Raw genomic sequence first — 27,291 nt, 5'->3', positions numbered from 1 at the left:
CTGTATTGCTTGATTTTTTTTTTTTTTAACCACGTGATTGAACTACTTCACTGAAAACCAAAATGTAAAAGGGAGAAAACAAAACACAAACAACAAAAACTCTAGTAAATGGTGATTAGTGTCTACAGTAGAAAAAAATCAGCAAAGCACATTCTCAATTGCTAAACTGCTTTAGCAAATGCTTAAAAAAAAAAGTCGAGGAACACTGTTGGAACTAGCAGCCCCTCCCACGCCATCGGCTCTCATTTTATCCCAACCTTCCTTCAGGGACGATCTAAGAGAAGTGGCTGATTCACCAATGTTCTAGAACCCAGCGTCCCGGCCTTTAGGTGACTGGGGGCTGGTCGAGGGTCCTTGGAGGGTCAGAGGGTGAGGAAGAGGGTGAAAGTTTCTCCTCATGGAGAGAGGCCCGTGAGCCAGAAAAGGAGGTCTTTCAGCCGCCTCCTCCAGAGAGAGATGCTGGGAAGACGCCAGACTCACTGCAGGCAAGCAGGAGGACTTCCTGAGGGTCAGAAGATGAAACGCAGAAATGGATGTTCCAGTATGGAGGTTCCTTAAAAAACTACAAATAGAACTACCATATGACCCAGCAATCTCACTACTGGGCATATACCCTGATATAGTGTCCATCATCGGATGAATGGATAAAGAAGATGTGGCCCATATATACAATGGAATATTACTCAGCCATAAAAAGAAACAAAATTGAGCTATTTGTAATGAGATAGACCTAGAGTCTGTCATACAGAGTGAAGTAAGTCAGAAAGAGAAAGACAAATACCGTATGCTAACACATATATATGGAATTTAAGAATAAAAAAATGTCATGAAGAACCTAGGGGTAAGAGAGGAATAAAGACACAGACCTACTAGAGAATGGACTTGAGGATATGGGGAGGGGAAAGGGTGAGCTGTGACAGGGCGAGAGAGTGGCATGGATATATATATACACTACCAAACGTAAAATAGATAGCTAGTGGGAAGCAGCCGCATAGCACGAGGAGATCAGCTCGGTGCTTTGTGACCACCTAGAGGGGTGGGATAGGGAGGGTGGGAGGGAGGGAGACACAAGAGGGAAGAGAGATGGGGATATATGTATATGTATAACTGATTCACTTTGTTATAAAGCAGAAACTGACACACCATTGTAAAGCAATTATACTCCAATTAAGATATTAAAAAAAAAAACCTCATTCTTTCCCTAAAAAAAAAAAAAAAAAAAAAAGGATGTTCCAGAGAATTTGCTGTCTTTTCTCTCCCCTCCCTAGGGGCTTTAAAGGAACTGTTAGACCCTGAGCCAGCCTTTCCTGACGTGGTGGCAGTGAGACAGTCCCCTTGTCCATCGGCCTGTCCTGGCCTCTCATCCTCCCAGGAGAGGTTCATTCCTCGGAACCAGTGACCTGTCCCCATCCTTCATGTCAACAAGTCTGAGTGTCTCCATGGGCCAGGTACTAAGGAGCAGAACATTAAGCATTTTTGGTCATCAAAACCTTGCTGTCATCAAAATTAGACATTTTTGTACATCAAAGGACACTATTAAGGGAGTGAAAAGACAACCCCCAGAAAGGGAGAAAATGTCTGCAAATTATATATCTGATAAGTGCCTAGTGTCCAGAATATATAAAGAACTCCTACAACTCAACAACAAAAAAAACAATGCACCCGGGGCTTCCCTGGTGGCGCAGTGGTTGAGAGTCCGCCTGCCAATGCAGGGGACACAGGTTAGAGCCCTGGTCTGGGAGGATCCCACATGCCGTGGAGCAACTAGGCCCGTGCACCACAACTACTAAGCCTGCGCTCTAGAGCCTGTGAGCCACAACTACTGAGCTCGCGCATCTGGAGCCTGTGCTCCGCAACAACAGAGGCCGCGATAGTGAGAGGCTCGCATACCGCGATGAAGAGTGGCCCCCGCTCGCTGCAACTGGAGAAAGCCCTCGCACAGAAACGAAGACCCAACACAGCCAAATAATAAATAAATTAATTAATAAACTCCTACCCCCAACACCTTCTTTAAAAAAAAAAATGCACTTAGAAAACGAATAGACATTTTTCCGGAGAAGACATATATACAAATGGCCAATATGTACAGGAAAAGATGCTCAATGTCATTAGGGAACAACAAATCAAAACCACAATGAGATGCCACGTCACATCCACTAGGATGGCAATAATAATAACAACAACAAATGGAAAGTAACAGGTGCTGGAGGGGAGGTGGAGAAATGAAAACCCTCATACATTGCTGGTGGGAGTGTAAAATGGCGCAGCACCGTGGAAACCAGTTTCACCGTTCCTCATTAAGTCAAATAGAGGATTACCAGATGACCCAGCAGTTCCACTCCTAGGTATCTACCCAAAAGAACTGAAGACAGGTGTTTAAACAAAAAACGTGTACACGTGAATGTCCACAGCAGTACTATTTACAGTAGCCAAAAGGTGGAAACAACCCAAATGTCTACCAACAGGTGAACGGATAAACAAAACCTGGTCTATCCATGCAATGGACTATTATTCAGCCACAAAAAGGAACGAGGTACTGACACATGCTACAACGTGGGTAAATCTTCAAAATGATATGCTAGGTGAGAGAAGTAAGACACAGAAGGCCACATTTTATATGATTCCATTGATATGAAAAGTCCAGAACAGGCAAATCTATAGAGAGAGAAAGCAGATTAGCCAGGAGCTGGGTGGAGAGTGACAGCTACTGGTATGAGGTTTCTGTTTGGGGTGATGAAAAAGTTCTGGAACACAAGAGTTAAATTAAGCCATAACAGATACCAGAGGAAAATACAGGTGAATCCTACAATCTGGGTTTAGGGACAGGCTGTCTACTGATGCCTAAGTGCTCACTGTACTGTTGAAGGACCATTTCCATGTCTCTTGAGAATTGTCTGTTCATGTGTTTTGCCATATATCACCTCAAAGATATCATTTTTTTACAGCTAATACTCCACTGTGTGGATACACCTTCTTTATCTAATCCAACTACTCTCCTGTACGTAAGCGTATTTCTAGTACGTCTGCCAAGAGGGCTTAGAAGCCATGACGTCTCAGTTGCAATGAGCACACTTTGGATCTTATTTCTAAATGCTTTTCACCACTGAAAGTAACAAGGGCTCTTTGGAGAAATGGCTGATTCAGGGACTGTGGCAGGGAAAGCACAAGATGAGGCGGGACGGTTTTGTCGCACCAGAAAATAAGAAGTGCTTACAGCATGCTGGGGGCAGACATGGGACACAGGGGCCAGCCTGAAGGAGCTCCTGCTGGCCAACAGGACAACTGGAGCATCAAAACATGAAAATGACAGACTGAAACCTGCTGAATAAAATATGAACCCATGAGTATGTACCTATGTACATACATAAGGAGAAAAGGAAAATTTCTTCCTTAGTAGAAATTCCAACCAATCAACGTAGAATTAGTGATAATATCAGAAAATCACCTTGGCAACCACCGTTGTAATAATTCAGGAAGAATAAACGACTGATGCTAAAACTAGCAAGTGAACGCTTGATGAGAAAGAAGGTATTTAAATGATTCTAAGAGTAGCTCCCCATGAAATATTTATCACTTATAAAGGGAAAAGTAATAACTTTCTTAACTGGGACAGACACCTCCCTTAACCAAGCAATCAGTTAGTGTCATCCAGAATGGGTCAGCGTGACATCAAGTGCTCCCCGCTGTGATGCCAGGACAGGACGCCAGACGCACGGCCCTCCTGCCCAACCAGCTGACCTGAATCGAATCCCGAGGAAACGTCAGATGAGCCCAGAGTGAAGGACGGTCTACACAGTAACTGGCCTGTGCAGTCTTGAAAAATGTCACAAAGACAGGATTGAAGGCGGCTCCAGATCAAGAGGGACCGAGGAGAAAGGACCACCAAACACAGCACGTGATGGGGGTTTCCTGTTCCAAAAATGTCACTGAGACACTTTGTGAACCGAGAATAAAGTCTGCAGCTCAGTGAACATGGTTGTATTAATGTTAATGTCCCGGTTTTGATAATTAAACCGTAGTGAGGAGAATGTCCCTGTTTTTATGAAATGTGCACTGAAGTACTTAGGGGTCAGGGGACATTATGACTGCAACTTCTTCCTGATGGTTCAGATTTCATATAAACACACACAAATGTATGTGTACTGAGAAGGGGGGGGGTGAACATAAGCAAATGTGGTAACAAAATGTTAACACTGGGGCATCTGGATGAAAGGTATGTGAGAATTCTTTGTACTGTCTTTGCAACTTTTATGTAAGTTTGAAATTGTCAAAATAAAATCTTATTTTTAAAGAGGAATTAAGAAGTGGTCCAAGCAAGAATGCAGCGTTTGCTAGGACCTCCTTTTACTGCGTCCTGTGGTAGAATCATCGCCCAAGCAGCCCTTAGAGGACTAGAGAGCTCTACAATTTGCTGAGGGAAAGGAGATGTTTTTCTGTGGCTTCTCCCAAATAATAAGAATAATTGCTGACCCCTGCAGCCCGGCCCAGCCTGGGGCCCACATCGGCTCCTTTGGGGGCGTCTGCGTGGTGGCCAGCAGAGGGCACTCTCCCCGGGGACCACACTGGGTGCCAGGCCACATACCTCTGCAATGTGCTGGCTGAACTTTTCAGGAAACTTGGAGGCCACACATACTTTTCCTTTCTTTGCGGGCAGGCAAGATGAATCACGTTTTTCTGAAGTCTGCGCAGCCCCAGGATTCAGACCCGACCAGCTGCCCGGATGCAGAGGGCTCCGGCCTGGGCTGGGGAGTGCAGGGCCCAGCGCCCTCAGCCTCAGGACCAGGAGGCGGAGCACGGGCAAGCAGGGAGCGCCTCCCTCAACCAGGCACAGGGCAGAACGCACACGACTCTGGATCGCACACATCTGGGGACAGACCCAGGGCCGCTGGTACAAGTGGCCTCGAGCAGCCCCAGCGGCCCGCGTCCTCTCCCACCTCACGGGCTGCCTCACCCCGAGCCCAGAACCCGCCCTCCAGCCCCGAGCACCCGTCCGTCGGTTCAACCACTCTGTCCTGCCTTCCCTCAAACGGCCACTGACCGCGGGACGTCGGGGCGGGAACTGAGGGCAGGGGCAACGCCTGCGCGGCCGCCTGCGACAGGAGTTGGTACAGCTTCCCCAGAGGCACGCATGAGATGGAAACTGGTGGGATGCAATTCAGAGATGTTCTTGGGACCAACATCCACAACCAGGGAAGGGGAAGGAGTCGGCCAGGGGCGAAGGTGAGGGGCCACACAGACCCGGCGAGGGCCCTACAGAAAGCTCGGGAGCGGGGACAGCCCTGGGAGCCGTCGGGAGTGGGGTTAGGGGCCGGTCCTTTACAGCTGCTCACTGACAAGCTGCGGGGCGCAGGCCGGCTCAGGAAGGGCCATGGCACTACAACAGGTGGCTCTGTTAGTGGCACGGTCAGCAGCTCGGGGACCGAGCCCCTCACTCCTGAGGGGGCTCTGCAGGCAGCACGGCACCCATCACTAAGGTGTTCGGAGCAGAGGGCCTGGAGGTGGGGCGAGTTTGGCGTCTTCCAGGACCAGGCGGGCAGGAGGCCGGTGGTCATGAGAGGCTGCGGTCAGAGCCAGCCAAGGGCCAGAGCGTGGAGGGGTGGCGAGACTTCAGATTTTAACTTGAGCATGTTGGGGAGGCACTGAAAGGTCGAAGAGGGGACAAGATGGCCAGATTTGTTCAAACAGAGGCCAATCCTGTGGGCCACCTGTTTGTTTTTTAAAAAATATATATATTTATTTATTTTTGGCTGCGTTGCGTCTTCGTTGCTGCACGTGGGCTTTCTTGTTTTTAGTCGCAGCGAGCGGGGGCTCCTTTTCGTTGTGGTGCACAGGTCTCTCATTGCGGTGGCTTCTTTTGTTGCGGAGCACGGGCTCTAGGCGCGAGGTCTTCAGTAGTTGTGGCACGCAGGCTCAGTAGTTGTGGTGCACGGGCTTAGGTGCTCCGCGGCACGTGGGCTCTTCCCGGACCAGGGCTCGAACCTGTGTCCCCTGCACTGGCAGGTGGATTCTTAACCACTGCGCCACCAGGGAAGCCCCGGCCACCTGCTTTTATAAATAAAGATTTATTGGAACACAGTTTACATTTGTCTGTGGCTGAGTCGTGGCAGCAGAGACCAGGTGGACCAGAAACCCAAAAACATCTACCACCTGGCCTTCTACAGGAAGAGTTTGTCGACCCTGCTTTAAAAGACCCCTCTCCTTGCATCACCTCCCAGGCAGCAAGGTGGCTCCCACGGGGCCCGAGAGCCCTGAGACCTTCCGCAGCTCTCACCTCCACGTTCACAGCACTCAGCTTCTTGGCTGGGTACGCGTCTTTTGCACCAGTGATAAATGTCTGTGCATCACCTCTTTGTGCCCAGAGGCTAGGCCAGGGGGCTTCCAGGCCCCCCAGGCAGGAGCCATAGGCCTCGGGATCCTGCCTGTGTCAGGACTGGCATCCCCATCTCCCCCCATACTGCCCCCCCGAACCTCGCACTGGGGTCCTGTGTGAGCCACGCCGTCTCTGCATGTCACTGTGTTCATCAGGGGAGGACAGCCACACAGACCAAGAGTCCCAAAGACACGCTGATTTATAGAAGAAAATGTGCGGAAGGAAAGAAAGTCAGGCCCAGGCCAGAGGACCTGCAAAGGTGGAGAGTGAAAAAGGTGAGTGACATCTGCTGGGGAGAAGCAGGAGGCTGCCTGTCCTAGCGCGGGACTGGGTGGGAGGAGAGATTTAGGGGGTTCCCGCGTGTTGTGGGGTGAAACTCCCTGCTGGCCACCCACGCGCAGCTTCTAGGAAGCGGTCAGGTCACCTTTTCTCCCCGTGCATCTCCTCCCAGGGGCCTCTCCACCTCCCCGGCCCCGGGGCCTTCTCTAGAGCACAAGCAGAACGGGCCGTGTGCGGGTATGAAAACGGCACTCAGTGAGCATCGAACACAGGGATCTCTGCACGTGACAGAATCTGTGGGCTGGGCCGGACGTCAAGGACGTCCTGCTAGAGCCGATTCCTGTAGTGGAGCTGCCCTAAGAGCCTCTGCTTCTGGTGCCCTGAAAGAAGGTTTCCTGTCACCGTGGTGCTGCAGGGGAAGGGGTGCCTGGACGAGTCTGCTCTTGCATCCCAGGCACCAGGGCACATGCATCACCCAGCGGCATTCACGGGGGCTGGCACCTTGCTGTTGGCCCCCATTCCCACGCCTCACCTGCCCCTGCCCTGCTTGGGGCACCCGGGGCTGACTCTGCAGCTGCGGTGCCCGGGCTCCCCTCTCGGCTGGCCTCTGGCTGGGGGGAGGGCCAGGCCTCGCACAGCATCTCTGGCCCCCAATATTGCCAGACAGACAGCTCCCACCGGGACACCCCTGCGTGCCCCCCTCCACCGCCTCCCCCCACCCCCTGCTGCCCTCCTCCTCCTTTCCCACGAGGAACACGGGGGGGGGTCGGCACCAATCCCCGGCTGGCCTCCTACCCTTGCTTGGCTTTTCAGATCCTCCCTCGCCTTTAGAACCGCATCATCACTCAGTTCCATCTGTTTTAAATAGAGTGGCTCCACCCTGCTGGTCACAGAAATGGCCTCCTTACACGAGAAGACTGGTGTCAGCGTGGAGGTTCTGCAGGGTTACCAGCCTCGAGGTCCAGACCCAAGTGCTGGGGACTAAATCACTGAGTCTGACCCTGCTCTAGACTCCGGGGGACGGGCCCTGTCGAGGCTCACAGGCTGTGCTGTGGCCCCGGTCCGGTTCCGGGGTGAGTAGAGGCAGGAGGTTCTCGCCCCGGGGTGCCCTTGGCATGTGAATTGAAGACTTGGAGGCTCCTAATTAAAATCTTAAAAGCCCAAGTCCATTCCTCCACACACAGTACAAAACCCTTGGCATTTTATGGGAAAGCAGACTTCTATTTGAAAAATAAACTTCAGTTGCTGGGAGAGAAAAGAAGAGCTGTCTGCGATCTAACACAGAGATAGTGTGAAAGGACAGAAGTTTTACAAGTTCAGTAAACCTCGCTGGGAAACTCATTCGCATTTCAAGCAGCTCTCATTACATCCTCTGCTCCAGACCCACAGCTCGGGAGCGGGGGTTTAAAGAACCGAGATGTAAATGACCTAGCCCAGAATCATAGTCATTCGCGATGGAAGGTTAGTATTTTAATTTAACTACGAACAGAAAATTAAATATACTTGGGGTGTTCAAAGTACACACGACCTCGGTCACGGTTGTGAGTTGGTCTTAGGAACAGTTCAAATGTCTACCGTTCCTCATTCCTTGCAAAGTCCCGACGCCTCTTTCCACCACCCCACTGACTCTCCGTGCCCTGAAGTTCCCAGCCAGACTCTCTCCGCAGGCGTTCCCAGGCCCATCGTACTGTTTATGACCATCTAGGGTGGTATTTTCCAAAGAGCAAGCACACACCCCACGCCTGCCCCATCATGCAACCAACTGTGTGGGTCAGATAAAGCGTGCTCTTACAACCAACGAGGGTCGGACTGAAAATAGCACACGTAGGCCAGGGTAAATACTGTTTCATGAGAAATGGCTGGATTACGACATACAATGTATTTCTGACCGTGGGCTGCAGTCAAAGACGTTTCGGGTCACCGCTGCAATGACGCTTCGTGGCCTCCTGTGAACGCCCCGTGCTGTACGTTGCCCTCGCTGGGCTGCTGCCACTCCCCAGATCCCAGGGTACGTGCAGCACCTTCTCCTCTTGGCCTGTCCTACAGACACCACACGGTCGTGACTGAGAGTAGCCCGTGGTATCATCATAGTAGGTTGCTGTCCAAGTCAGCGATTTTCAACACTGTTTTTTCCAGTAGGACAAAGATAACGTCCTAGTGCCCAGTGGGGCTGACTTCTGGCAGCTGCGATCACTCGGGGCGGACAGCTGTCCAAGTAGGACAAGATGCCAGTTCTTGCTCAGAGGAGGGTCAGCTAGCAAAATACCACTGTCTCACCCCAGGAGCCAACACCACATGATCCATAAGAAAGCATCTGTCACATCTTTTTTTTTTTTTTTTAAGAACCGCTATCAACTTTTACTTTATTTTACTTTATTTTGGCCGCACCAAGGCATGCGGGATCTTAGCTCCCAGATCAGGGATCGAACCCATGCCCCCTGCAGTGGAAGCTCGCAGTTGTAACCACTGGACCGCCAGGAATTCCCTTGCATCTGGTTTTGATGCTAGAAGCCCCTTCTCATTTATATGCTTATATGTGTCAACTACCCCCAGAGGATGTAGCCCTGAACTTCTATAATGTACATCTTAGTTGGAATACCTTTGCCAGAACCTTCCCTGAGAGTTGCTTTGGGTCTGAGGGTGGCAGGAAAAGGGCACTGCAGCTCTTGGACCAGGAGCCCATGGAGGAAGAGGACAGAAAAAGAAGCTCCAGGGTCCTCGGAATAACCCACCCCTTTCCCACGTGACGCGGGCCAGCCCTTGTCTTGCAGGTGAGGATGGCGTCCATCCTTCATCCAGACCCACGGGCACATCCAGACTCGTGCTCAGCCCAGAGCCGGTGCTCTTCCCAGGCAGGGAGACCATCCAGGGGCCTCGTGCTGCTGAGCTTCTGCCTGGCACTGGGGAGGAAGAGCATGGAGGTCAGCGTGTGAAGAGCCGGACACACGCTTTTCTCAAAGACAGAAGGTGACGGGAGCACGTCACAAGGGGCCACCTACTGGGCAGAAACTTAAAATAAGTTACATCCGAGAGCTCTGGCAGGTCGCTCAAGGCAAGAATAATCAAGGCTTTCCGGAGAACGCAGGGCGAGAGGAGGTCTCAAAGGAGGTGGGAGACGGTCGTAACTGCTCTCCAGGTCTATTCCAGTGGCGCCGGCTGGTCCCCTACTTCTGTGTCCAGCATCTCTCTCTGTACAGTAGCCAGACTGATCCCTCCCAAGAGCAAGTGATTCCCTCACCAGCACCTTCCGACGGATCACTCAGTGAGACCCTGGGATCCTGTACGACCACCCCTCCCTCCCTCTCCCTCCCCACTTGGCTCTAGCCGTGCTAGCTGCTCCCTTAAGGCCTGGAGGCTGCCCCTGCCTCAGGACATCTGCACTGCTCTCTCCTCTGCCGGGCGCGCCCTGCCCCACACCCCTGCCCGGCCACACCTGGCTCCATCCCGCGCCTGCTCAGATGCCTCCGAAGCGGCTTTCCTGATGGTGCTACGTGAAAGCGCACCCCTCCAACCCTCATCCCTTCGCCTTCATTTTTCTCGGAGCCGCACAGCGGTTCTGTCTCTCATCGCCTCCCCTCCCCCCCAGCAGAATGCAGTCCCACAAGGGCAAGGACTCAGCAGTTCGAGGCTGTGTTCCCAGTAGCCAGGATCACAGCAGGCTCCCATTAAGCACCCACTAGACGAATATTCCCCCCTTTAAAAGGCTGCGTCAGGCTGGTCGGGGTGAGGCCCGACCGCCTGCTCCGTAGTCCAGGGCACTGAAGGTGAACATGGAGACCCGGGCAGGGACAGCGGGTCCTGCCTTGCCCCCGGGCAGGCTCAGCACGTGGGGCTATATCGCCCTCTAGCGGCCACTCGGCAGCAAAGCCAGAGAAGCCCCCGGAGTTTCGAGGGGCCTGTTTCCAGGGCCCGGGGGACGCAGAGCTGCGCGCTCACCCGCACACCTTCCTGTGAGAAATCAGATTCAAAGAAACATTCAGAATAGAAGGGTGAAAGGGGGACACATATCACCTCATCTTGTCTTGAATGTGGGAGAGATTTAGCGCGGACATCCTGCCTCTGCTCTGTGGTTCCCGGTGGACCAGCTGCCCCAGGACTTTGCACAGAGTGGGGACGGCCACCCCTTCAGAGCCTCAAGTCGTCGAAGGCTAGGTGGCAGCTTTTCGAAAGTAAGCAAACAAACAAAAAAGAAACCAAGTGGAAGGAGCCGTACAGAGAAAACACAGAAAAATTGAATTTACAGGAGGCAGGACTCAGACCTAAGACCTCGCCAAAAGGTGGCCTGATAACCTTGCTTATTTACTTGGTCGAGGGAGAACGGGACTGGCATACATAATGAGGCTTTTAGCTCATCTGCACTTTGCATTTCCTCCCCAGAGACTCCTCCTCTGGCTCAGTCGTGGTCACTTAACAGAGAAGACTCCCTGGCCACTGCCCCGCCCCAGACCGCCCTGCCCCCATCTGTCCCTTTACCTGCTCCGTTTCCCCTGATAGCACGGGGGTGAGGGGATTAAAGTCTGTCTGCGCTCCAGTCCTCCCCCCACCCAGCCCTGCGTCTGGAATATTCCAGATTAGTCCTTCCAGTGTTGCCTTAATCGCGCCATCCGAAGGAACTTCACCTCTGTCACCAAGGAGACGTGTAAATTAGTTAGGATGTTTTAGCGGCATTATAACAGAAACAGAAACATATAACTTAAAAGAGACTAAACTACCAGGACGTTTATTACCTAAAATAACGAGCTCCGTGATGCCAGCTCCATGAAGATTACCTTCCCACCTGTCTGCCCCGCCGTCCTCTGTGTTGGCCCCGGTCACAAGATGGACCATGTGGCCCGGAAACCACGGCCTCACACCGCAGACAGAGGAAGGAGGGGGAACAGTCCTCCGGCGGCACCTCTTTTTGTTGAAGGGGAGGCACCTTTTCTCTGATCCCTCGCAGAGCTCCTCTTGTGTTTTGCTGGCTCCCCCTGAGCCCCGTGAAGTGGAAGCCAGGCATGTCCCCAAACGGGGAAGGGGCGTTAGGTCATCTGTAACTCGTGCCCAGGGGCTGGGCCCTGGGTGAAGCCAGGTTCTGTCATGAAGAAAGAGGGGGAGTGGCTGCCGGGCAGCCGTCAGAGCCTCCTGGTGAGGGACAGACTGTGCACACAGATCCGTGTAATGAACTTGGGGAAGGAAAGCCAAGGGACGGGGTTTGGGGGCAGAAGAGGAAAAAGGAGGTCGCTGCACACGGCAGCCGAGGGCAGCACGGCCACCCGGCCACCCGTCTGCCTCTCCTGAGCTGAAGACGACCTTTGCACCCGGCAGGAGACACTCCTAAGGATGGGCCCAGAGGATGCAGGGCTCAGGTACCTGACAGCACTGACACAGCGGAGCACCGCGCTCTAAAACACACACCTATGCGTAGGGACCAGCCAGGTGCAGAAAGATGGTGCTGGTGGCTCCCCAGGGCCCCGCACAGGAGCCACCACTGAGAGCTAACTCAGGGAGGTCAGAGGGCAGGTCAGCTCTTCTCAGGAGCAAACTCTAGGGCGTCCTCGGGAAAGGGGTGAGTCCAGCTTTGCTGAGCACCCACTGCGTTCGGGGCAGAGCAGCTCCTACGTGTCCATTCGCTACTGAGCTCTGGGACGTAGAGCAAGTCCCTCCCTGCCCGGGGACAAACAGCTGCCTTGCGGGGAGGCCGGAGGCCAACGCCGGCTCTCGGCTTGCAGAGCGGACCTGAGCCCCACCTCCGAGCCCCCGGAAACCTGTGGGAGCTGCAGGGAAGGCACGACACCTGGGCTTTACGGCACACAGGAGACTGAGATGCATACGAGTCCCCGAGCCCTCCAGAGAGGCTGGAGGGCTGACTCGGGGGATGGCTGATCTGGGGGGTTCAGATGGCCTCATTGGGGCCGTGAGGACAGATGGGACATGTCCCCCCGGAGCAAAACCCCAGCAGCAGAGTGGAGGACAGAAGCCATCACAGAGGTGGACACCAGCTCATGCCTCTGCCCCGTCACACCTGCCCCTGCATCATCTCTGCTCCACCTGTAAATGCGCCCAGGTCTCTCCTACCTTGAAGCAATCAAGGCAACGCCTTAGCTTCCATTTAGTTCTGTCCACCCGCCTCTGCCGGGATGGGCCCACTTTTGCCACAGTGAGGAATGAGCCTTGGGTCCGCAGTGGTGTGACCTCAACAGGGACTGTGCTCGCGGCACAGCCCCCCACGCGGAAGGCAGCAGGCCCGGCCGCCTTCCCTACGAGGCCCCAGATCCGGCTGCACACCTCCTGCACCTGCACCACCTCGGCTTTCTCTGCCTCTTGCCTCCAGCCCTCAGCTGCAGACGAAAGACCTCTGATCTGCCCGGAACCGTCTTAGGCAGAAGCCCTGAACTCTCACTGCCTTTGGTGGACACCTCATCACGTGGTCCCAGAGCAGCCTCAGGGAGGGGCTGGGAGAGGCAGGGAGCCCAGGCTGTGGATGAGCTCGGATGTCCCGCCACACGCTTCTTGCTTCCTTCCCTTCTGCCCAAACGCTGTGAAAGAAGGCCAGTCTCTCTGACTCCCGGCCTCCCACTCAGGCCTCAGCCCCTAATACAGCTTCTTTCCCTTCCCGGCTACCCGACCTGCTCTCTCGAAAATCACCAATGATTTCGAAGTCAAATGTCGAGGAACTGGCAGCAGCTGGACGGCCTCACAGCCGGCCTTCTCTCCCCATCTGGGAAGAGTGGGGGGCATCTGAGCCACACGGCACCCTCCCTCACTGACCGTACTCTTGCGATGGAGGACAGATCACAGGCCAAGCTTGCTCCATGGATCTCAGCCTCCCATCTGTTAAACGGCATCACTTTCCCATGGAAGGTCCCTGTACCGGTTTCCTGCTGCCTGTACCAGGGCACCACAAACCAGGTACATCAGAAATGGGTTCCCTCACGGTCTGAAATCGAGGTGTCAGCAGGGCCGTGCCCCTTCCTTGCCTCTTCCTGCTTCTGGTGGTTGCTGGCAACCCTTGGGTCGTAGGCCCATCACTCCAGTCTCTACCTCTGTCGTCACGTGACGCTCTCCCTGTGTCTCTGTGTTCCCATCACCATCTTCTCATAAAGCACCAGTCGTAATGGGTTAGGCGCCCAGCCTACTCTAGTGTGACTTTATCTTAACTAATGACACCATCGATGAGTTCATTTTCAGATAAGGTCACAATCAGAGATGCTGGGGGGTAAGACTTCAACATATCTTTGTTGAGGGGAGACAATTAAACCCATAACAGTTATTAGAAGGATTAAATGAAACTTGTGTGTCTTTAAAATCCACCTAACGTTGTCTGAAATCAGTTCTTTGTCTTGCTTAGTTCCCCCAACAAGCCCTGGCCTGATAACTTGCCTTGAATTCCTACATGACCCCTGCATTCCTGACCCGCTAACTTGAAGCTGACTACGACCTTGTGGGCTGGGATCAGGTGCCTTCCTAACATTGGAGGACGATTCTTTCCATAATGGTCTGAGTGTCTGATGCGTGCAGAGCCTACGGGCAGCCAGTGCACCTGCAGGAACTGTACCGAACGGCAATTTCACACTCAACTTCATCTCCTTCTGTGACGCCACGTGAGTAGCAGTACGACGGCAAACCCAAACGGAGCACCCAGCCTACACCAACATCTTCTGGAAAGAAGAGAGATTCTGTCATCACCTCTCATACAAGCTCAGCGGAGGGTGGGGAAGCGGCGGGCTGAACCCCGGAAGGCTTTGTTCTTGAATATCACTCATGCAAACAACAGCATGTGTCAAAATCCATCTCCTTTCTCTGGGGGTGGGAAGGAGCCTGCAGGAAAGCTCTCGTCAACAGCAGACCTTCTGGAGGAAGTGATGGTGGGTGGGACACCTGGGAGAGGGGAGGGGGGAGGGGGGAAGTGAGGCCCACACGAAACACACTTTCCAGAAAACCGTCTCCTCCTCCCAGTGTCAGGAATGTTCACCCTTTGGGTGGTTTGCATTTGATTCTCTTCTAAGCCAGGTCTCTGCGGGTTGTCTGAGGGCAGCGTCGGAGCAGCTGCAGCCCAGATGCTCGCTAACCCCCACCTGTAGCATCCCAGGACCAGGAGCGCAGCCGAGCCTCTGCTGGACACAGACTCTGAGATGAAACAGTCACAGGGGAAGGAAAGGGCCCAGGATTTCCCTGAGAACCTCAGGCTGACCAGAGAGCCGGTGGACTGGCTTAGAATAGCTAGCGTTTGGCCAGTGGTGCCCCAGGGCGGCCAGGCCTGTTAGAGAGATGGAAAAGCTCCTGCATTGGGTGGGTGAGAGCCACGGCCAGAGGCCTCCTGCCCCTCCTGAGACGTCCAGCAAAACGGTTACCCTGAAAGGTAACCCACAGGACAAGGTGCCTCTAGTGCTGAAGCCGGGACCTCCCTCTGTCCCCAGGGGTCTGGTGATGGGCCTTATTTTGAGTATCATCAGGTTAGACAGCCACGGAGGAGAAGGGACAGACCTGCGTGGGCACTGACGCCTCAGTGTGTTTGGCAAGTCAGGGGTCAACCCTGCGGAGCCACACTGGGATGCGCAGGGTGTCCTGCAGTCCTCCGTGGCCTGACTCTAATCACTGGGCCGCAGAGGGAGAAAAAGAGGAAGAGGATCTAAGTTGAAAACATATTCTCTGTTAAAGTGTTTCACCCTCCACACTACACTAGGAGTCGAAGCAGAAAAACCACTAACTGTCTCCAAACCTCACCGTGTGGTTGGCGAGGTCCCGTCGGAAGGACACGGCTTCGTACCGAGGGCAGAGGGAGGTGAGTGAGCTGCTGCGGCCCAAACGGTGAGCTGAGCTGAAGGTGGAGCCCCGATCGGCCTTGGGCACCGTGGTTAAGTCTGTGCCACATCTCCGCCCAGACTCACGGTTGTGCATTTCTACCAACGCGGCTTCATCCTCAACTTCTGACCCCAAACATGACTGGCCCAAAGAGATCTCTTTACAAAGAGAAAATCTGACTTCCAAAGACCAAACCTGCCCATCACCAAGAGTATTAGAGACTAGATATAGCTGTGAAGGCAATTCTCAAAGAAGACTTTCAAAACTAGGAGACATTAGTGTTCCTCATCGCGGAAGGAAGAATAAATGGTCCAGAGTTTGCAGAGATGAGCTTCCTCCCCGTCTTGCCATGCTCGAGGGGCCCAGATTAGGGGGGTCAGGCCTGGTCGTCTTTCGCATCAGCCGTACCCCAGCCCCACTGCACGAATCACCGCCTGACCGCCTTGTCACGCTTCCAGCGCGCTTCCCGGAAGGAAGCCGCACCCCATGCACCTGCAGTCACGCTTCCAGCGCTCTTCCCGGAAGGAAGCTGCACCCCATGCACCTGCGGCTCGTGCGTCCTCGGAGCCCGAGTCACCAGGCTCTCTGATACTCCGCTGCACAGCTAGAAAAGCTTCTTTGGGACTAAGCCAAAACAAGGTCTTCGCTTCCGAGGGTAACGTAAACGCTCCCGAGACAAACATCTCCCTTTGAACAAGATGTGTACCTCTCTGTCCTCCCGAGAGTCTGAACAGCAGCCTGGGAGAGAAAACCGTGACCCTCCCCCCCCACCCGGAAGAAGACGGAAATTCTACAAACGTCCGGGAAGCTGAAATCTGGGATAAAATGACTAACCTTGAAGGGTTCATCGGGTGAGAGAACTGACGTGTTCTCAATTCCCTGTCGAGCAAGGCTGTACACTGACCCTGTGAACCCTGCCCCGTTCCAGAAGCAGATTCAGGGAAGTCCAAGTTATGTTCTTGAAATGCACAGGCTGCCTCATTCCACAGAGGAAGTAAGGTGCTTTACAAGGAGACACAGGACACACCCGGATGCTCTAGGGTAACAGCAGGCAGAACTGACACCCTGACAGGCCGCCCCTCCGCCATGGGGCACGCGACCTGGGGAGGAGGGTCTCATGTGTACAGACCCCCTGAAACCATCCACCTGGCTGGGCCCACACCCGTGGCCACCCCGTGGCTCCCCTGGCTGCGGCTGGAGGATGATCTGAGCGCTCCCAGGCATTCCTGTGCTGAGTTTATTCCAGGAGACAGCAGGCCCTGCGCCAGCGGAGGCCGGGAGGAAGGTCCCGGGGACCCTGAGCTCAGGGGAGGCCCTCCCGCCTGTGTCCGTGGCTGCTAGAAGGCACTGGGAAAGCACGGACTCCCTGGAAGCACCAAGCAGGACAAGTGCTTGTCTGTCCAGGTACAGGGCTTGTAGGGGCCTGGGCGGGAGGATGGAAGGGGGAATCAGACAGGCCTGTCGGGAGCCACATGGGGTCTGATGCTAACCTTCTCGGGGGGGAAAGGATGAGGCCTGGTGGTGGGCGGATGTCCATGAAAACTAGGAGCAGCTGGAGGGCTGCACGCAGCAGGAATCGGGTGTGAGGTGCGGGCGCCCTCTCGTGTGAAGGTCGGGGGGGGGGAACCTCTGCTGGCGGAGCCCCCGACTTTGGCTGGGGAAGGAGCTTTCGTGCCTTTGGTTTTTCTCCTGAGCTTTGCTGCATTGATCCGGCCTGCAGGGATGGGCAATGCCTTGTATTCGGAGCTGGAGGAAGCCTTGCACAGTAGGGCACTGTAGGTAAAAGCGGACACCACGTGGGTTCAAATCCTGGTTCTGCCACTTAGCGGTGCGGCCTTTGCTCAGTGACTTAGCCCCTCTGGGCCTCAGTTTCTGCTCTGATGAAAATGGTCAAAATCTGACGTCATGGAGTTTTTATGCAGGTTAAAATAACCATCGATATTAACACATCAGGGAAACTCCTGTTTTAAGTACAGACTCCTGGAACTCCGGTACGGAGCTCGCCAGTTTAGGCGGCAGGTAACAGGGGGCCTTTTCTTAGTGCTTCCAAGACTTACGCACACAAATGACTTCCCACTCCACCCACTCGGCAGGTGGGTCGCAAAGGAAACGGAATAAACTATTAAGCCGGGACATGAGGGGCCAGGGAAGGTTTGTGGTTACAGGAGGGAAACGAGGTGAAGGACATCTCTTAAGGAAAAGTTAGGAAAGAAGTAGTATGGTGAGAAATAAAGGGCAAAATACAGGTATTTTCAATCACCCCTGGAGCCTCTCTTCTGTTACCATTTCCCTACATCCGGCTCTGATAGAGAGCAGGCAAATACAGGTTATGCAAACAGAGACAGGGTATCACTGAGCTGGGAGGGATTTGCGCGCCCAGAGAACTGACAAGGATCCTCCTTTCAAATCCTGGAGGACCGGCAGGGGTGGGAGTGGGGAGGTGATGAGATGGTGGTGTTTGCTGGTAGCTACGCTTTTGCATGAGTCCAAGGAGAGCCTCTGGGCCTGTAGTCTCAACAGAGCGGCTCATCCAGAGAGGCTGTGCTTCCCCATGGGTGCGTCCCGGCACCCGGAGTAGAAGTCTCCCTGGAGAAAGCGTCCCCCTCACCCACGTGGACCTGCACGGTCACCTTTCTCCTGGAGTCGGTGGCTGCCGGGCTGCAGAACGGCCTCACAGTCGTCGTGCTGAGCCGGACTGGGACGCTGGACGCTGCCAGACGCTGTGCGCAGGCGACGTGATTGTGGCCCGCCTGGCCGTCTCCCAGTTCTGTCTGCAAGGGATGGCCCTCCAGCGCAACCTCCTGGCTTCCTTTGGTTCTGGTTCCCAATTTTATTTCAGCATCTCCTGGAGCTTCATCAACACTCTCACTTTCTGGCCGACCAGCTGGCTTGCTGTCTTCTACCGTGTGAAGGTAGCATCCTTCTCTCACCCCATCTTCTTCTGGCTGAAGTGCAGGATTTCTCGGTCAGTGCCCGGGCTGCTGCTGGGCTCCCTGATCCTGTCTGCTGACATCATCAGCAGCCACCGGGAAGTCAATTCTTGTGCAGATGGTTGCCACCCAGGGTTCCCATGGCAACGACACCCTCACGCAATTATCATGCGGTCAGTTCCATTCCTCCTGTTCCTGGTGTCCACCCTCTCGCTCGTGTTCTCCCTGCACCGGCACTTGGGGCAGATGAGGGACCACAGACCCGGCCCGAGTGATCCCAGCACCAGGGCTCACACCGTGGCCCGGAAGTCACTTGCCTTCTTTTTCATCCTATTTCCTGTGCCTGAGAATTGTCCTTGTGAACATCCCACCCCTCCGGAAGCACCGGCACTGGGAAGCGGTGACCTACGCCGGCATCTGTCTGCACGCCAGCATCTTGGAGCACGGCAGCCCCAAGCCGAGAAGGGCCCCAAAGAAGAGGCTTCGGCGAGCCCTGGGCAAGGAGCAGTTTGTCTTGAGTTACCGGTATCAATGACTTCTATCACTGGACAAGCCCACGGGTGGCAAGAATGCACAAGGTTTGGGGCTCTGTCCTTCTCTCTCTTCATTTCCTGCTTTTTTGCCCACCCTTCGTACGCCCCCATTAATTCTTTTTCCATCCCTCTCTGTTTCTGCCAACCGTTCCAGTGGTCCTGGTCACTGGTCTGCGTCCCAAGCCACCCTGGACTAGGATGGTGGCCGCATTTCCTCACAGGCCTTTCTCACTGTCTACACAAGCAGCCCTAATAATATTCTCCCAGCTTCATTTTGGTCCGTTCTCCCTTTACAGAGACCTGTAATGGTTGTCGGCCGTCTCTGTGGTCAACCTAAAGTTTTGTTTCTTTTTAAATGGTGACGTAGGTTGTCCTCATACCATCACCCCACCATCAACTGGCCTCCTCGTCCCTGCTGCGCTCTCAGAGCACAGTCTCTCTACTTCAGCCCAGGAAAGCTTCTTTCTGTCTCCCCGCATGCTCTTCCCTGCAGCCTGTGGTCTTTTGGCCCATCTGGAACTTCCTTCTGTCCTCTCTCTGCCGTTCTTTGCCGTTCCCTTCTTTTGCGCCCTGCTTAAGACCAATTCCACCCGTGGAGCCTTTTCAGTTTGGTCCCATGAGAGTCTGAGGGCGTATATGAGTTTTGTGCCGTGACAGGTCCTGTCCTCGATTCTGTGTGTTTGCTGTATGTTGCGTTAAAAGGAATTGTCTGATGTGGAAATGCTTTTAGGTATTGGCCAACAGAAGATGGAGAAAGCAAAAAAAGTAAACTTGCTACAGTTCTCAGTTTTGAGAATCTTGCTTTTCCTGTCCGCTCGCCCAGGAAGTGGACCCTGCGTGCGGACACCTAGAGATTGGTCTCCAGGGTAACCTGGGATACAGATTAGGTAGCAACCCAGAGTGTGTGCAAAAGGGGCCACTGGATGCGGAAAGAAAAGTGTGGCAACTTTAATTTCTCTTTATTTTGATCTCTTCCTTTAAATTAATTTTTTGGTGTGTTTTATGATGTACATAATGTATTCGTAGAGTATTACGAGCACGTAAGTAAAATAAAGGAATACGCATACGACAGAGAAAAACAATGCTCGCGTTCGATGCACTTCGAACGTGCACAGCAGACACTGATTATTATCAATGATTAGGGAGCAAAGCTTAGTAACGTGAACTGCAGTCCTTCTTGAGGTCCTGCCTTGCTGAGTACGCAAGATTGTTTTTGCTTTTAAAAAGACTTTCATCTTATTATTTGCAGTTCAAGAACATACTGACGTGCACTTCCCTTTCCTCATCTACAAAGGCAAAGTCATCCTCAATCAAGTTGTAAAAAATCTTGTGGAGATAAGATTTGCTGTTTTCTGGAAGCTTCTACTGCCACATGGTCACGTAAGACTTCTTGGGAACTAGACAAGGCGTAAACATGTTCTACTCTGTGGGTCACGTGGTCTCGGAGAGCTCAACAGCTCAAGTCTGCTGCTACGTGTGAAAACAGCCGCAGGGGAAAGAAACAAGGGCGTGACTGTGTCTCAGTGATTCACGGACACAAATTAATAAAGGATTCAGGCTGGATTTTGTCCCAGGCTGGAGTATGCCGACCACTGTGTTAGACGAGGAGGCTGTATAGAAGGTTACTGCTTTGATTGGGCTGCCTGACCCTGATCCCCTAAGGGAATTAGGTTTGCTACTAAGAGCGGGCCTGGGAGGAGTGTGACGGACACCCCAGCGTCCCCAAGACGTGTCTTGAATCAACACGCCACTGGGCCCGGAGACCAGAGGAAGGCTACAGCCACTCCATACAAGCAGCCCCTCCGAGAGGTAGGGTCCTTCTAGAACGAAGGGCTGGTTTTCCTCCCTGGGCAAAGAGCCCCAGCCAGCCTGGGTACTCGCCGGTCCTGGGACCAGACATAGCATCTGGAACTGTAGCCTCCATCCGTATTACCTCTCTCGTTCTTGAAGTGTCTGAAGACCGAATCATCTCCTCTTCCTTTATTTCCCTTTGAAAATGACTGTGCTCAGAATTTCTGTCTTCTCTCTTTCTTTCCCCTAATACTAGAAGGCAGTGTTTACCAAGCTTGAGTGTCACCCGAGGGGTTGGCTGCAGGCGGAACTGATGACAGAACTGACATAGATTCTATGTCATCGTGTAGGCTGAAAGGCACCGGATAGAAGGACACGGTGCAGACAGCACTGGAGGAGACATGGGAATTTCATTACTTGAAGATGGAGGACTCCGTCCGTCACGCTGACATCCTTAGTGGTGACGCCTGGACATGATGCTGGGGAAGTAGCAAGGCCTCTAACCCCTGTGTGTAGGGTGACTGGACCGAGTTCAACGAGGGAATCTTCGTAAAAGTGGGAGGCTGTGTGTGCACACACGCTGGGCGGTGGACGAGGAGGGTGTTACGGGCGCCTGCAGAGCTGCCAACTGCGCCTCTTCTCCAGGAACTTCTGCTCGCTTCCCGGGTGGGTTCTTGGTTCCTTTGCTTTTGCCGCGTGATCCTGCCTCCCAGCCCCCCAGTAACCGACTGGTTCAGCGATCCCAACTGGGCTAATCAGAGATCCCATAATGAGGAGGCTGGAATGGTAACTGGAGAGACACGAACACTAGGAATTCTCTGGATGTCCATGAATTCTTCCTGCCAAGCCCCCCAGAACCAGCCTGGCTCCTTCCCTTTCTGAGTCCTGAGCGTTCAGCTCTTCTTTGAATTCTGTAAATACACCCAGATCCTTCCAATAAATTGTCTTCCTTGTTTTAAAAAAATGAGGGGGTGGGGAAAGTAAAAGGATGGGGACCAAAGATGGATTCAGAAACCAGGCTAGAAACGTATCCCTTAATGCCCCTCATACACATTTGGTTCTAAGATTTCCAGCAGGCAATGCAGACAGGGAAAATTGGGTCGTTACGTGATCGGTGTCTATCATAGACAAAAACAATCGAGTTGCTCAGAAGTACAGCTATTCTTGGTACCGAGACAGGAAATTTCTCCCAGGGGGCTCGTGTGACAAATGGCGTCTTCACGACATCTTTCCAACGGACACAGCGGGTTTCACAGGCAGCTGCTTACCCAGACCCGCCGTACAGGCCGCTGACGTTACTCTCAAGCTCGATCTTGTGAAATCAGTTCTGGGGCAGTGGGAGCAATACGTAGTCTGGGCACGTTGACCCGGGCGTAGGTGCAGGCAGGAAAAGCAGATAGATTGTATGCCCTCCACGCCAGCCTCACAGCAAGCCCAGTGAAAAAAATCAGGTGGCGGCTAGGACCTGAGGGGAGAGCCCCGTGGAGCAGAGCACACACGCCGCCTGGACACAGACTCAGACCTTCCTGCTTCATCAGCGGGCTGGGCACGGTTGGTTTCCCACGTCCTCGGGGAAGGTCAAGGACCTGGGCTCGGTGATTCAAGGGCAACAGCACGGGCTACTGTCCTGGGTCCAGGACACCCGCTCCCAGACAGCTTCTCTGAAGAAGCCGAGCCCCCGCCCTGACCTAATCAACGCGTCTTTACAAGAAGCCCAGTCACTCCGCTGGTCTTCTTGAGCCCCGCCTACGGCTACCCAGCCAGACAGCAGAGAAGCCTTAACTAGCCACACTTGCTGCACAGCAGCTAACAAGACACACCTCTGCAGCTCGGTGCTTTCTAGCACACTGAATGGCCTTTAAAAACACTGGCCGGAAAAGGGCAGCACCGACTCCTGCTTCCCGGGAAGCTGAACATCTGGCCCATCTTCAGGACCCAGCATCCCACCTGCTGGCTCCCCCAGACCTCCCAGACCCCATATGTTGGCTGCCCCTTTCTGCCTTCAGAAATGACCCTGGTCCTGGGACTTCCCTGCTGGTCCAGTGGTTAAGACTCTGCGCTTCCACTGCAGGGTGCACGGGTTCCATCCCTGGTCAGGGAACTAAGATCCCGCATGCCGCGCAGCACAGCCAAAAAACCACCAAGAGATGACCCTGGTCTTAACAGAATGACCACCCTACACCCACAAGTCCTGCGCCTCCCCAGCCAGGGACATGAATTGCAGATCTTGGCTTTCAATGTAACCTGGGTCCCCCCCAAAATTCATGTCCTTCCAGGAACCACAGAAAGCAAACTTATTTGGAAATAGGGTCATTGCAGATGTAATTAGTTAGGAGGAGGTCATCCTGAAGTAGCATGGCCCTCCATCCAAAATGACCGTTGTCCTTAGAAGAGGAGACGCAGAAGCACAAAGACACAGACACAGACAGACACACGGCGGGAGAGGGCCATGTGACAGCGACGGTGACGCAGAGGCTGGCGTGCTGCTTCCACAAGCCAAGGAGCACCCAGGACCGCCAGCAACGCCAGGAGCTAAGAGAAAGGCCTGGAACAGATTCTCCCCTAGACTCTTCGGGGGGACCATGGCCCTGCTGACGTCTTGATTTTGGTTTCTGGCCTCTGGCACTGAGAGAATAAATTTCTGTTGTTCAAGCCACCCAGTTTGGGGTACTTTGTAATGGCTGCCCCAGGAAATTCATACAACCTAGTTCTGTTGTAAGCAACCCAGGCACAATGCCACCTGTGGGGAAACAGGACACCTGGTGAAGGTCTGGTCTGACATCCCCTCCCCTCTGAGAGGTGGTGTGTGATGGCATATTTGAGAATTGCAGGGTCCCTGTCCAGGAAACTGGGGATGCTCTCTAGGGTGTTGGGATGTCAGTGCTAGGACACACCTCCCTATCTGGCTTCATATCTAAGTTCCTAACTGCACGTCACCCGTACTGTCTGCGTGAGGACCACCTTGTCCTGTGACATTTGTACACTTACACATGAGTTCAGTCATCATGGCGATGCCTTTAGGGGTGCTAGGAACGATACCCCAAACCACCGAAAAAAATTAAAGAAGAAAGCTTCCCACACTTTCCTTACAAGTCACGGAGACTGAAACTGCACTCCGGCTGGCCTTGCAGATAGAGTAATAGCTCCAGCCCACAGGTCCTGCAAATACAACCCGGAGAGAAAGGAGGCGCGATGCCCAAGGGCAAGCTTGTTTTCCAAATCATTGTATTCTTGATAGGAACTTCCTATGTCCTCAGAAAGAGTTGCAAAGAGGAGGGAGATGCACTAAGACACGGGAAAGGTGAAAATAAACTCCATCTACTTTATGGTTTCCCTGATATATTTCTAGATACGATCAACGGTGCTCAGTGGAGAATGTTTTATCCTTAGATCACAAACACTCATGAGCCTAAAGAACTCTCTCTGAAACACGCATCTGCTTCCCCTGTTTCTGTAGCAAATCAACCCCACCTACCCAGGGCCTGAGACAGAAAAGGTCAGCACGTGCTAGAAACAGGTTCACTCAAATCCCCCAAACGCCAAGCCGTAAGCCCTGGGGGCCGCACACGGCAGATCAGAGAAAGCGCTGGGCCGTCCGGCCCCAGGCGTGGGCCGCTGCTGATTCCCAGAGAAGGCTGGAGGCTAGCGTTCCACGTGGCTGTCCTCACAGCCATACTGCGAGTATCGGGGTATTTACATTAACCCCACAAGCCACGCCATACTGGGCGGATTAGTGCAGGGATAGAGCGACAGGTGGAAACACGTTGCGCTGGAGATAAATCTGTTCCTGGGGGACAGACCAGACGCACACGCTCAGCACCATCGGTAGCAGCCGCCCGGCCAGCTCTGGTGTCCCTGCAGGTGGCCCTGCGGCCAAGCGGCTGTGAGCAGCCCCCTGGCAGCCCTGCACCCACCTGAACAACAGTCATCAGTGCCTTACTTTTTCTGGAGCGGGAGAAGAACCGGATGCCCCCGGGCGAGGTAGACGGGTTGGAGTTGGGGGAAGATTCTTTGGACGAGGAACGGAAGATTCCGCTGAAGCTCATGCGGCGGGGGGAGCGCGGCGGGGACTCCTGGTAGGAGAACGGGAACACGGTTTTGGGGGAGCCGGGGCTGGTCTTGGGCCTCACGGGAGCAGACACGGGGCTGGAGGGCCGGTGCTGGGGGCCTCTGGAGAAGAAGCCTTTGGAGGGGCTGCCTGAGCCGAAGGGGCTGTCCACCTGCAGACAGACAAGACAGACAGACGGACGGGTGAGGTCACTCAGAGCCTGTGCCTGCCCTCCCACTGTCCCCCATCACCCAGCTGCTGCCACGACACCTGGCCCGAGAAACAGCCCCACGCTCTTCCACAGACAGAGGCGGCCCAGGGGAAGGACCGGACCCCGGGACGACCCACCCACAGGCCGGGCCGCAGCATCCAGGAGCCCACTGGCCCCCACCCGGTTCTCTGGAAGGGTCTTCTGGAGGTGGGGGAGGACAGCCATGCAGCCGAGAAGGCTCGAAACACGGCACCTGCCCCCTGCGTCCTATTTGCGGCCCCGTCTCCTGGCCTTCACTCCTTAAGACCTCGTGCCTGTCCTGCTCGAAGTCTGACTACAGATCTGATCTCTCTGATCCGAAAGACAGTGGGCCCAGGGCTCCAGCCTGAGGGGACCCTGGCGTGGGAAGTGATGAGGTTTTCACCTCCAAGCAGCTTCGGCGCTGGAGTAATGGGGGTTGCAGGCAGAGGCCGGGAAGAAAGCAAACAAGGCTGCAAAGCTCTGAGGCTCACTTCGGCGATGGCTTGAAATTGTAGTGACGGTTTCAAAACTCACTGGACTCAGGGAATTTCGAACGTGTCCTGCTGGCGGGTGTAGCAGTTGGCGCTCCCACCTGAGTGCCTGGGCCTGACCCGCTCGCCTCTGGGCCACCCTGGAGGTTACGTAGATTCCCTAAGCCTCCGTCTCCTCCTGCGTGAAATGAGGGGCCGTACCTGCCCCTCAGGGCTGTCTGAAGGGGCATCGGGCAGACCTGACGCACAGGAACTGTACTCTGTACATGACCTGCTGCCGTCCCGCGGGTAAGCCTGCAACACAGGAGCCAGAAGGGCCTCGGGGCCCACCCAGCTCTGCAGCAGAAAAGGAAAAAACGACGTGTCCCCTGGGCTCTGGGGCAAGCATGAGGCCTGGCAGGGGTCGTGCAGCACACTGAGACCCTGGGCTCCGCACGGCAGGTGACGACCGGTGCACTGCGCACAGGGCAGAGGCAGTCTCCGTGCCTCTATCCACTGGGGTGCCTGCCTGGACCCGGGACCCCTGTGAGCTCATCCACCACTAGAGGGAGCCCCCGAGCTGGGCTTGAGGTCCCTTAAAGGAAGTGATGCCCTGTGGGGACCCTCAACCGCACGCCCCCTTCTCCCTGAGACCCTCCACCCTGCGTTAAAGGACCAGTGTGGCCAAGGCGGGGAGGGGTGCAGAGGCTGGCCCCGTGCCAGTCCCCTCGCCGAGTGGGAATCTGAGGCAGAGGCCGAGCTTCCCCAGAGCCATATAACTCAGGCTCTCCTCCTTATGGAGAAGTTCAGGGTTTTCTTTTGCTAACCATTTGGTGTGAATAGCATTGAGATCCTCTGCCTCTAGAGTACTGGGTTCAGCCACTACCAACCGGCCTATGGGACTCAGGCTTCCTCGGGCTTTTCTGCATCCTAAGAGTAATGAACACAGAGCTTTTGGAGCGGTGGGAGGCGTGTGCCTGTGGACGTGGGGGTGGGGCGTAGGGCCAGCAGGCCCAGGGGTGGAGGAAGACCCCACAGCAGGGTGGTACGTGTCAGGGTTCGGGACAAAGATACAGGAGTCTGAATCCCAGCTCAGTTTCCAGCAGTGACAAGTGACCTACGTGTCAGTGTTCTCATGTATCCAATGGGGACACTAGGCCGACTCGCAGGGTCGTCAAGATGACAGGATATACACAAGGGAAGCACCTGCCACACAGATACACAGCACGTGTACACAGCAGGTACGTGTACATGATGGTACACGGCAGGTACGTCTGGGAGGTCAGCCCTCACTGTCACGAATTTGCTACAAAGAGACCCTTGGTAGACGTGGAGAGTCGGGGAGGCTGGGCTGATTTACGGAAAGACTCCACGTGGGGTGAGAACCTGACCCTCCTTTGAGGGGGAACCACAGAGCTCTTCAGCATGGGGGCCGGGGGGACATGGTCATTTAGGGCAGACATTCTAGTGGCCTGTCACCATCACCCTCTGGGTGCCGCTGAGCCCGGAGCTCAGAGAGAGCGCTGGCTGGAGGCTGAGGGAAGGCCCCAAAGCTGGTAAGTGGTGGGCGGGACCTCAGGCCCACGGCCTTGACCCTCACACCATTCACCTCCCGAGAAAAGCAGAAACGGTCACGTGAAACGGAAGAGGAGTCAAGGTCAAGCTTGAAGGCAGAGGGACGGAGTCACAGTAGAAGGCCAGCCCCGCTGCTGCCCCATCCCCTCCACACTGCACAGTGAGCTCTGCCTAGGGAGGAGGGATTGCTGAGCAAAGCTGACGCTCACTGCACGCAGGGAACAAGATGTGGGCAAGGATGGGGTCCCCGCGAGACCCTGGAGAACAGCAGGCAAGACAGGG

General features: G+C 54.4%; 1 protein-coding gene across 7 annotated transcripts in view; it reads right to left on the bottom strand.

Annotated features, from left to right (window-relative positions):
• Window positions 1-27,291, bottom strand: part of PRKAG2 (protein kinase AMP-activated non-catalytic subunit gamma 2) — a 277,321-nt gene that overhangs the window by 167,601 nt on the left and 82,429 nt on the right. For 5 of the 7 annotated variants that reach the window (XM_012537262.3, XM_033408362.2, XM_033408363.2 and 2 more), the window contains exon 3: window positions 24,625-24,904. In XM_012537262.3, the coding sequence (XP_012392716.1) occupies window positions 24,625-24,904 (280 nt within the window). Of the gene's footprint in view, window positions 1-24,598; window positions 24,905-27,291 lie in introns of all 7 variants that reach the window. The other 2 variants (XM_049715163.1, XM_049715162.1) reach the window with 1 other exon arrangement.

Source organism: Orcinus orca, chromosome 9, assembly GCF_937001465.1.
Source record: "Orcinus orca chromosome 9, mOrcOrc1.1, whole genome shotgun sequence".
Classification (NCBI taxonomy): Eukaryota; Metazoa; Chordata; class Mammalia; order Artiodactyla; family Delphinidae; genus Orcinus; species Orcinus orca.
Note: the sequence above shows the minus strand (reverse complement) of the source record. Positions and strands in the feature narration are given on the sequence as shown.